General features: G+C 41.7%; 1 protein-coding gene across 3 annotated transcripts in view; it reads right to left on the bottom strand.

Moving 5' to 3' along the window:
• The window catches only part of nbas (NBAS subunit of NRZ tethering complex), a 322014-nt gene that overhangs the window by 297228 nt on the left and 12761 nt on the right, over nucleotides 1-12025 (bottom strand). For all 3 annotated transcript variants that reach the window (XM_063037332.1, XM_063037350.1, XM_063037341.1), the window contains exons 4-8: nucleotides 11435-11512; nucleotides 7738-7785; nucleotides 2408-2451; nucleotides 1310-1443; nucleotides 475-608 (exon numbers count right to left, since the gene is read on the bottom strand). In XM_063037332.1, coding sequence (XP_062893402.1) covers nucleotides 475-608; nucleotides 1310-1443; nucleotides 2408-2451; nucleotides 7738-7785; nucleotides 11435-11512 — 438 coding nt within the window. The remainder of the gene's footprint in view (nucleotides 1-474; nucleotides 609-1309; nucleotides 1444-2407; nucleotides 2452-7737; nucleotides 7786-11434; nucleotides 11513-12025) is intronic.

The following is a 12025-nucleotide window of genomic DNA, read 5'->3' as shown; positions in this document are numbered from 1 at the left end:
GAGACTAAACGGACTAGCCCTATACTCGCTGGACTATTTTTTTTAAATCAAACCCTATTGAAATATGTGAAATCTTTATGCAGCTTGATAGAGTTGGCAGAAGCAGATAGAATTGATGGATCTGGGCAAATACTGAAAATAAATAAATAAATACTCCAGTTACTTTCAATTTCTAACCTGCAGATTGCTCAATGCCAAAAAGTAAAACAAAAAGAGTTGATTTTTGACTTCACCCAGAAAGGACCCACCTTAGTTTATGAAGAACTTTATTGATATATTGGATTTGGACACCAATTATAAATGTGTGTACCTGCCATCAAAACAATTTGTTTTTGGAAATGGAAATTATGTCTATGAACATAAAAGTTAGACAGTTAATGGCTTCACATGATTGGTACACGTGGAGTCAAATTTAGATTAGAGTGCTGTGCAGCAAAACAGGGTGCAGATTAATATCAAATATCAAGACTTTACCTGACCAAATAGCTCTTCAGCTGACCACGGTAGTTGACTACCAGAAGTTCTGCTGAGTACTGAGCAGAATCAGTGGACTCCAGGAAGATCAACCCTGCCACAGCATGACTGAGGTCGCCTGCAAAGCTAGTAGGCTTAAAATCATTTGAAAAACAGGTCATTTGTAGGCTACTTATTTCATTAAAACAGAGAAAACATCCACACTCTCTCCACAAAATTTATAGGTTTAACAAGAAACAAAGTTTTCAATACACTGCAGTTTTTCCAATCACTGTTTTCGCCTTCCCCTCAATTTAATGATTATTTCCTTAAAATGTTATACTTGGCTTTGGAGCAGGTTACACCACAACATTCTGGATGAACTACTGTCCCAAGTGGTAAAATGAAATAAAGTCAGTCATGCATTCACTTACTCTAATCCCATCTCATTCTCCCCCACATACTTGTCAACTCCCCAAGATTCCAACCCATATATTTTGGGACATAGCAGCAAAGCACAGAACCCAAAGAAAACTTATGGTCACACAGATAAGGCACAAACTCGAAATGTCTGCCCGTTGTTTCACCTTGCCCTGACGTACGGTATGAATACATTGAATTTGCTTCTACTAAGTTATTACTTGCTATTATCCCAATTATAATCATAAAATTGATAACAGTATCTTTATTTTTTCTGAAAACATTGTAAATTACACTTTTTGATCCAGAAACTCATCTTTTTAATATTTTTATCAACCAGAAATATGCCTCCAATAAAATAAATGTTTAGCTGGGAAAATGATGTTTTCAAATACCATTTTACGCAATCACATTAGAAGATAAACATTAGTAGTACCGGTGAAATTACGAAGAGTTCACTGCCCATCAAGTCAAACACTCTCACTGTGCCTGAGCTCTCAGCATAAGCCAGCAATGTACAATCGTGACTCCATGTCACACGACGCCACTGAGGGTAAGGATCCTTTGGAACTAGAAATAAAAACAAGAAGTGAACTTCTCAACTTTTGTAATAAAGGCTCATTATTAAGTACTTCAAAGTTGTATGCTATGAAAATAAAAGCTTTTTTAAAAAAATAAAGTGCACTCCTAAATAACTGCTGTAAAAATAAACCATTATTAACTGGTTCATTTCTATAGTGGTGGTATTTTCTTGAAGCAGATCCATGAACAGTAACTCTACTCTGATTCAGCTAATATCTCTCTGTCTACTTCACGAAAACAACTGTAGTACTCATTATCAAAGAAGGCAATTATCCAAGTCCAGCTTGCAGTAGTTAATGTTCCATGTTATCATCAAAGCAGATGGCTATCACCATGCTTAGGTTATTACATAATTCAAAGAATATACAGCATTGAAATTGTTAAAAAGCACTGTATATAACGCCAGTGGTGACATTCTTCACAGCCAACAAAATAACACTCAGGACTAATATCTAGGAGTTGAAAAAAAATATTTCAGATAATGGTACAAATTGATATTTAAACAAATGAACAATCTATTCTCCCACCCACCAACCCCTCCAACTACATCCCATGCCCGCCCGTCTCTGCCAACATTATGTTTCTCTTTCAAATACTTATCAAGTGGATCTGTCTGTCCCCTATAAGTATGCGACATATTGAAGATTATCAAATTCAATTAAAGAAATTCCAGCTTTAACACAGCCTTTGCAGATTACCTGACCAGATGGTATGCAGTGGGCTGTGCTTGCCCCAATTAAAAATGTAAGATGCCATAAAGACGATTTTCATGTGGCAATTAAGCTACAGAAAGATAAGATTTGGGAGGATAACCAGAAGCTGACCTGCTTCAAAGTAAATATTGGTTATCACAAACCCAGGTTCAGCTAACAAGTAAATCTCAGCTTCCACCACCCTTTTAGCTGCAGAATCTTTAGGCACAATAATTAATCAAAAGTTACAAGTGTGTTACCTATACATTTTCCAATGACAGAGCCAAATTCATCTTTTGCAGATCTGTAAAACATTTTGCAAAGATTAGGAAAAGAGTCACCTAATTTTTTAATCAAGATTTAAGCTTTAAGATTGTTTAATGTCATTTTCAGTACATTCTTAGACCGGATCCAATGCAGCACAAATAAACATAACAAATATAAATACATCAGATAACTTATTTTGATTATAATAGCTTATGGTACATAGATTGATTCTATGTATATAAAGTGATGCTAGGTACAGGAACGTCTGTACATAAGACAACTTGAACAGGATGATACGGTAGTAGTGGTGGATTAGTAGATGGAAGATGTTTATCAGCCTTACTGCTCAGGAAAAAGTAACTCTATTGAGTTTGGTGGTTCTGGCAAGGATGCTACGTACAAACAGTCCATGAGCAACCATGAGCAGGGTGGGTGGGATCCTTAATGATATTGCTGGGCTTTTCCCAGCAGTTTTCTGTATACGTAAGGGAGGAGGGGCAGTCGGCTGGTGCCAGTAATGCGTTGGGCAGTCTCGACTACCTGTTGTAAAGCCTTCCTGTCTACCACAGTGCAGCTTCCATACCATGCAGTGCTGCAACATGTTGGGATGCTCTCCACTGTGCATCTGCAGTAGTTTATGAGTATAGATAGGTATAGTCCAGTTCATTTCAGCCTTCTCAGAAAGTAGAGGCACTGGTGTGCTTTCATGATTGTGCAGGATGTGTTCTGGGGCCAGGAAAGGTTGTGCGAGGTGCACTCCCAGGAGTTCAAAACTGCTCGCAGTTCCCACTGCTGTGTTGTTGTTGTAAAGAAGAACGTGAGTGGTGCGAGTTCTCCGGATGTCGATAACTATCTCCTTTGTATTGTTGGCATTGAGGAAGAGGGTATTTGCTTAGCAACAGCCCTCAAGCTCTTCCACCTCCTTTTTGTGAGCCATCTCATCGCTGTTGGTGTTGAGCCCCACTACTATCGTGTCATCAGCAAACTTGACAATGTGATTACTCATGCAGTTGTGTGTGAGCAGACTGTGCAGCAATGGACACAACACATACTCTTGGGGGCACCTGTGTTGAAGATGATAGGGAGGGGAGCAGTTATGCATCCTGAATATCTGAGGTCTATTGGTTAAGAAGTCCAACACCCAACTGCACGGCAGTGTACTTAGACCGAGGAGGAGGAGTTTGTTCACCAAGGTCTGTGGGACAACAGTGTTGGATGCCAAAATGAAATCCAGAAACAGCAATCTGACCCGTGTTCTTGATTTTTTTTTTTTAAGGTGTGTCAGGGCCAGGTACATGTCAGATGACAGATGCTGTCAATAACCTTATTGGTGAGTGTGATCCCATAATCATTTAAGAAATCCATGTAAACTGAATGATAAAAAATAACTTTGTGTGGCACAATGTATGAATTGGCTTAAGTGGTCAGGATTTGTTATTATGCTCATCTCCACATTATGTTAGTTGACCTCTGAGGGGGCCCAAACCAAGCCAATTAATCTTAGTGTCTCCAAATTGAGAGAAAATAGACAAAATAAAAACAATCAGGTTTTCAGTTTTTGGTAACCTCTCGAAATTTTATGGAAGGGGGCTTTGGACAAGGATGACATAATCTTTCCCTTTGATATCCCACACAGGAATAATCTGTGACATTCATAGACTAGGCTCAAAGAGAAAATCTACTTAAGAAAACGGGGACTATGCCCAGAAGCAAAACCATCATTAGTAATCACCTTAAGAACAGAAACAAAAATTGAAAGACAAAGAGGAGATGAATTGTAATACTGCCCCACCATTTCATCATGGTTGAACTATTTGCCCTCTTAACCTATTCTCCTGCCTTCTCCCCGTAACCCCTTTCATGAACCGATAAACCTCCGGCTTAAATAGACTCAATTACTTGGCCTCAACAGCCACATGTGCCAATGAGTTCCAAAGATTCAACACCCTTTGGCTAAAGGAACTCTTCCTCATCTCTATCCTTTGATCCGAGATTCCCCCACTATGGGACACATCCTCTCCACATTTACCTGATCTAGGGCTTTCAACATTGGATAAGTTTCAAAGAGATTCCCCCCTCATTTTTCTAAACTCCAATGAATACTGATCCAGGGCCATCAAACAGACCTCAAGCAATAAGCCTTTTATTCCCAGAATCATTTTTATCACCAGTGCCTTATAAAACCTCAGCATTACATTCTTGCTCTTATATACCAGCCCTCTCAAAATGGATGCTAATATTGTACTTACCTTCCTCACCACCAACTCAACTGCAAGTAAACCTTCAGGGAATCCTGCACAAGGACATCCAAGACCCTTTGCACCTTGGATTTTTTAACTTTCTGCCCATTTAGAAAATAACCTATGCTTTTGTTCCTTCTACCAAAGTGCATGATCATACACTTCCTGACGCTAATCCATTGCCACGTCTTTGCCCATTCTCCTAATCTATCTAAGACCTTCTGCAGCCTCCCTGGAGTGGATAGGGGAGAACCAGTGGATGTGGTATATTTGGATTTTCAAAAGGCTTTTGACAAGGTCCCACACAGGAGATTAGTGTGCAAACTTAAAGCACACGGTATTCGGAGTATGGTATTGATGTGGATAGAGAATTGGTTGGCAGACAGGAAGCAAAGAGTGGGAATAAACGGGACTTTTTCAGAATGGCAGGCAGTGACTAGTGGGGTACTACAAGGCTCAATGCTGGGACCCCAGTTGTTTACAATATATATTAATGACTTAGATGAGGGAATTAAATGCAGCATCTCCAAGTTTGCGGATGACACGAAGCTGGGCGGCAGTGTTAGCTGTGAGGAGGATGCTAAGAGGATGCAGGGTGACTTGGATAGGTTAGGTGAGTGGGCAAATTCATGGCAGATGCAATTTAATGTGGATAAATGTGAGGTTATCCACTTTGGTGGCAAGAACAGGAAAACAGATTATTATCTGAATGGTGGCCGATTAGGAAAAGAGGAGGTGCAACGAGACCTGGGTGTCATCTTATACACCAGTCATTGAAAGTGGGCATGCAGGTACAGCAGGCAGTGAAAAAGGCGAATGGTATGCTGGCATTTATAGCGAGAGGATTCGAGTACAGGAGCAGGGAGGTACTACTGCAGTTGTACAAGGCCTTGGTGAGACCACACCTAGAGTATTGTGTGCAGTTTTGGTCCCCTAATCTCAGGAAAGACATTCTTGCCATAGAGGGAGTACAAAGATGATTCACCAGATTGATTCCTGGGACGGCAGGACTTTCATATGAGGAAAGACTGGATCGACTAGGTTTATACTCGTTGGAATTTAGAAGATTGAGGGGGGATCTTATTGAAACATATAAAATCCTAAAGGGATTGGACAGGCTAGATGCAGGAAGATTGTTCCTGATGTTGGGGAAGTCCAGAATGAGGGGTCACAGTTTGAGGATAAAGGGGAAGCCTTTTAGGATCGAGATTAGGAAAAACTTCTTCACACAGAGAGTGGTGAATCTGTGGAATTCTCTGCCACAGGAAACAGTTGAGGCCAGTTCATTGGCTATATTTAAGAGGGAGTTAGATATGGCCCTTGTGGCTAAAGGGATCAGGGGGTATGGAGGGAAGGCTGGTACAGGGTTCTGAGTTGGATGATCAGCCGGTGCAGGCTCAAAGGGCCAAATGGCCTACTCCTGCACCTATTTTCTATGTTTCTATGTTTCAACACTACCTGCCCCCTCCACCTATCTTCGTATCGTCTGCACACTGGGCCACAAAGCCATCAATTCCATCATCCAAATCACTGAATTGAATTGAATTGAATTGACTTTATTACTTACATCCTTCATATACATGAGTAAAAATCTCTACATTACATCCCCGTTCAAATGTGCAATTATAGTAATTTATAATAAATATTATGTACAACAGGATAGTCAACATAACGTAGAAATACAGTTGTGTCAGCATGAGTTAATCAGTCTGATGGCCTGGTGGAAGAAGCTGTCCCGGAGCCTGTTGGTCCAGGGTTTTATGCTGCGGTACCGTTTCCTGGATGGCAGCAGCTGGAACAGTTTGCGGTTGGGGTGACTCGAGTCTACAATGACCCTTCGGGCTCCTTTTACACACCTGCCTTGGTAAATGTCCTGAATTGTGGGAAGTTTACATCTACAGTTGCGCTGAACTGTCTGCACCACTCTCTGCACAGTCCTGTGAGTGATGTAATATATAACGTAAAAAGCAGTCCCAACACCAACCCCCGTGGAGTACCACGAGTCACCTGCAGCCATCTGAAAATACTGCCTTTATTCCCACTCTTTGCCTCCTTGCAATCAGCCAATCCTCTATCCATTCTAGTATCTTTCCTATGATACAGTGGCATGTTTGGATGCAGTGGCTTCTCAAGGGCTAACCAAAAGGTTTTTTTTTCTTTGTTAAATATCATTTTCCAATCACAGGACAATGCTGGACTCCAAGAACTTTGGGCACTGCAGATCGACCCCATCAGTGAGCTGTTCATTGGAGTAGAGGTTGGACTGGGTGCAGACCGTGTTGCTGCCTGCTACGGGAAGGCATCAAGTTTGTGCACGAAGGTGGCATGCAGTATAACTGTGGGTATTGTCTTGGATGTTTACCTTCCAATCGCAAGACCCTGTTGGACATTGAAAATGCAAGATGCCGCAGGCCTGTTTCCCTAGTTTGGTGGCACAACAGATGGCGTGGCCTTGAGGACTAGGCCTCAAGCCATGGGCTTGCCTGCTGCTGCAGTCCATGAGAGAAGACACTGGAGGCGGTGTAGCATGGTGTCCATCCTGAGCTGGGGGCTGGCCTTACCTATTGGTGCTGCTTTCCAGTGTTCAATCGGAGGAATGACAGACAAGATTGTCTGTGCACGTTAATCTGCGCACTGCCAGAAACTGCACCATCTGAGGGAGAGGCCATTCAGCCCATTGAATTTCTCAGCCACTTCATCATGGCTGATCCATGATGCGCCGAAAGGATTTATTGCATTGAGATGGAAAATACCTGTGGGGAGCATTAACACTGACACAGTCCAACCGGCCATTTCCACAACAGTCCACAAAGCTACGAGTACTACCTTATTGTTGCTGTCAGTTCACACTATTTACTTTGTAATGTATACTACTTTTATGTTTTGCTCTGTATTGCTGCTGCAAAGCAAGAATTTCACATCAAATGACAGATTTTTAAAAAACTGATCTGAACAGCACATACTATTTACACATAGGTAGAAAAGAGAAACAACTTCACCTGAAGCTACCAATTATTAAAACTTAAAAAAGGATAACAGGGATACAAGAAGTAGCATATCCTTTGGACTTGATGATACAGTACCTGATCTCGATGCATTGGTCTTGAACTACAGCAAGCAACTTTCCATTGCTGTCCAAAAACAGATAATATATTGTCAAATTTTAGATAGATAGATAGATATACTTCATTAATCCCGAAGGAAATTTAGTTTCGTTACCGCCGCACCAACCAAGAATAAAGCATAGAACTAAAATAAAACTCTAATGCTAATTTCTAATTATTTTTGCCAGTACCCCGAAAAGAATGCATTACTTTCAAAAGTACTAACAAAAGGTCTAAATTACAACTACATGAATTCAAAGCAAAGTCAATATTAACCTCATCATTCAAATGAAAAATATGCAACATTTAGAGGTTTTGAGGCCATTATATACTGAATTCCTGCCCAAATGGTCATTGGTACTATTAGTCAAAATAATTAATATGAGAAGAAAAACAACCTCAATTTAAGGTTAGTGCACCCTTTGGACTGTGATTCACTATAATCAGGTCAATATATATGCATATATTGCAGCAATTGTACACAAGGTCAAATGCATGGTTAAAACTCAAACTGAAAAAATTCCATCAGAGAAGCATTTCACCACTTTAACTTTGAGATAGTAATCATTTTTCATGGAAAAAATACTAAGTGCTTACAATATTTTCACAATGTTTTTTCCCTTTCACTCCCCTTCATTTTATCAATTTAATATTTAGCAGACGAACAGAAAAAGGGGTTTTATTAAAATGTTAACAGATTTATTACATATTATTTGAGGGTTTCAAAGTTACTATTCAAAATAAAAATAATATTGTTTCAGAATAAACGGTGTAAAGACAGTAAGGTAGAAGGGCTGAAGTGTGTGTACCTCAATGCAAGGAGCATCAGGAACAAAGGTGATGAACTGAGAGCTTGGATACATACATGGAATTATGATGTAGTGGCCATTACAGAGACTTGGCTGGCACCTGGGCAGGAATGGATTCTCAAAATTCCTGGATTTCAGTGCTTTAAAGGGGATAGAGAGGGCGGAAAAAGGGGAGGAGGGGTGGCATTACTGGTCAAGGATACTACTACAGCTACAGAAAGGGTGGGTAATGTAGCAGGATCCTCTTTTGAGTCAATATGGGTGGAAGTCAGGAACAGGAAGGGAACAGTTACTCTATTGGGGGTATTCTATAGGCCCCCTGGTAGCAGCAGAGATGCAGAGGAGCAGATTGGGAGGCAGATTTTGGAAAGGTGCAAAAATACTCGGGTTGTTATCATGGGTGACTTTAACTTCCCTAATATTGATTGGCACCTGATTAGTTTCAAGGGTTTAGATGGAGCAGAATTTGTTAAGTGTGTCCAGGATGGATTCCTGTCACAGTATGTGGACAGGCCGACCAGGGGGAATGCCATACTAGATCTAGTACTAGGTAATGAACCGGGTCAGGTCACAGATCTCTCAGTGGGTGAGCATCTGGGGAACAGTGACCACCGCTCCCTGGCATTTATAATTATCATGGAAAAGGACAGAATCAAAGAGGACAGGAAAATTTTTAATTGAGGAAAGGCAAATTATGAGGCTATAAGGCTAGAACTTGCGGGTGTGAATTGGGATGATGTTTTTGCAGGGAAATGTACTATGGACATGTGGTCGATGTTTAGAGATCTCTTGCGGGATGTAAGGGATAAATTTGTCCCGGTGAGGAAGATAAAGAATGGTAGGGTGAGGAACCATGGGTGACAAGTGAGGTGGAAAATCTAGTCAGGAGGAAGAAGGCAGCATACATGAGGTTTAGGAAGCAAGGATCAGCTGGGTCTATTGAGGAATATAGGGAAGCAAGAAAGGAGCTTAAGAAGGGGCTGAGAAGAGCAAGAAGGGGGCATGAGAAGGCCTTGGCAAATAGGGTAAAGGAAAACCCCAAGGCATTCTTCAATTATGTGAAGAAAAAAAGGATGACAGGAGTGAAGGTAGGACCGATTAGAGATAAAGGTGGGAAGATGTGCCTGGAGGCTGTGGAAGTGAGCGAGGTCCTCAATGAATACTTCTCTTCAGTATTCACCAATGAGAGGGAACTTGATGATGGTGAGGACAATACGAGTGAGGTTGATGTTCTGGAGCATGCTGATATTAAGAGAGAGGAGGTGTTGGAGTTGTTAAAATACATTAGGACAGATAAGTCCCCGGGGCCTGACGGAATATTCCCCAGGCAGCTCCACGAGGCAAGAGAAGAGATTGCTGAGCATCTGGCTAGGATCTTTATGTCCTCGTTGTCCACGGGAATGGTACCGGAGGATTGGAGGGAGGCGAATGTTGTTCCCTTGTTCAAAAAAGGTAGTAGGGATAGTCTGGGTAATTATAGACCAGTGAGCCTTACGTCTGTGGTGGGAAAGCTGTTGGAAAAGATTCTTAGAGATAGGATCTATAGGCATTTAGAGAATCATGGTCTGATCAGGGACAGTCAGCATGGCTTTGTGTAGGGCAGATCGTGTCTAACAAGCCTGATAGAGTTCTTTGAGGAGGTGACCAGGCATATAGATGAGGGTAGTGCAGTGGATGTGATCTATATGGATTTTAGTAAGGCATTTGACAAGGTTCCACACGGTAGGCTTATTCAGAAAGTTAGAAGGCAGGGAAGTTTGGCCAGGTGGATTCAGAATTGGCTTGCCTGCAGAAGGCAGAGGGTGGTGGTGGAGGGAGTACATTCAGATTGGAGGATTGTGACTAGTGGTGTCCCACAAGGATCTGTTCTGGGACCTCTACTTTTCGTGATTTTTATTAACGACCTGGATGTGGGGGTAGAAGGGTGGGTTGGCAAGTTTGCAGGTGACACAAAGGTTGGTGGTGTTGTAGATAGTGTAGAGGATTGTCAAAGATTGCAGAGAGACATTGATAGGATGCAGAAGTGGGCTGAGAAGTGGCAGATGGAGTTCAACCCGGAGAAGTGTGAGGTGGTACACTTTGGAAGGACAAACTCCAAGGCAGAGTACAAAGTAAATGGCAGGATACTTGGTAGTGTGGAGGAGCAGAGGGATCTCAGGGTACATGTCCACAGATCCCTGAAAGTTGCCTCACAGGTGGATAGGGTAGTTAAGAAAGCTTATGGGGTGTTAGCTTTCATAAGTCGAGGGATAGAGTTTAAGAGTCGCGATGTAATGATGCAGCTCTATAAAACTCTGGTTAGGCACACTTGGAGTACTGTGTCCAGTTCTGGTCACCTCACTATAGGAAGGATGTGGAAGCATTGGAAAGGGTACAGAGGAGATTTACCAGGATGCTGCCTGGTTTAAAGAGTATGCATTATGATCAGAGATTAAGGGAGCTAGGGCTTTACTCCTTGGAGAGAAGGAGGATGAGAGGAGACATGATAGAGGTGTACAAGATAATAGGAGGAATAGATAGAGTGGATAGCCAGCGCCTCTTCCCCAGGGCACCACTGCTCAATACAAGAGGACATGGCTTTAAGGTAAGGGGTGGGAAGTTCAAGGGGGATATTAGAGGAAGGTTTTTTACTCAGAGAGTGGTTGGTGCGTGGAATGCACTGCCTGAGTCGGTGGTGGAGGCAGATACACTAATGAAGTTTGAGAGACTGCTAGACAGGTATATGGAGGAATTTAAGGTGGGGGCTTATATGGGAGGCAGGGTTTGAGGGTCGGCACAACGTTGTGGGCCGAAGGGCCTGTACTGTGCTGTACTATTCTATGTTCATGTATGAAAGGGTAATAAAACTTAAAAATACCATTAATTACCTGGTTACAACAAGCTGCCAGGTGATCTGTTTTGCAACCAGCTGGAAAAAACTAGGAGAGAGCAAAGACCTGGAAGAGCTACAGGGAAGAGAATTCAAAAAGTGATTATTAAAAAATATCTTAATCCTATTAAGAAATCAGTCATATTAAACACTATATCAATGCAAAAGTATTACAATTAAAAGGAACAGTCAATTGGTGTTGATGCTTAAAAGTGATCAAAATGGAACACAAAATTTACCAATAAAAAAAAATTATAGTATACCATGTCAGATTAAATAGACAAGAAACCCTGTCAGAGTTATCAAAATACTGTGGCTGCCATGAGAGGGCACAATTTTAAGGTGCTTGGAAGTAGGTACAGAGGAGATGTCAGGAGTAAGTTGTTTTTTTATGCAGAGAGTGGTGAGTGCATGGAATGGGCTGCCGGCGATGGTGGTGGAGGTAAATACAATAGGGTCTTTTAAGAGACTCCTGGATAGGTACATGGAGCTCAGAAAAATAGAGGGCTATGGGTAACCCTAGGTAATTTCTAAGGTAAGGTCATGTTTGGCACAGCTTTTCGGGCCGAAGGGCCTGTATTGTGTTGTA

Source organism: Mobula hypostoma, chromosome 2 (assembly GCF_963921235.1).
Source record: "Mobula hypostoma chromosome 2, sMobHyp1.1, whole genome shotgun sequence".
Lineage (NCBI taxonomy): Eukaryota > Metazoa > Chordata > Chondrichthyes > Myliobatiformes > Myliobatidae > Mobula > Mobula hypostoma.
This window is presented reverse-complemented; position numbering and strand designations above follow the sequence as displayed.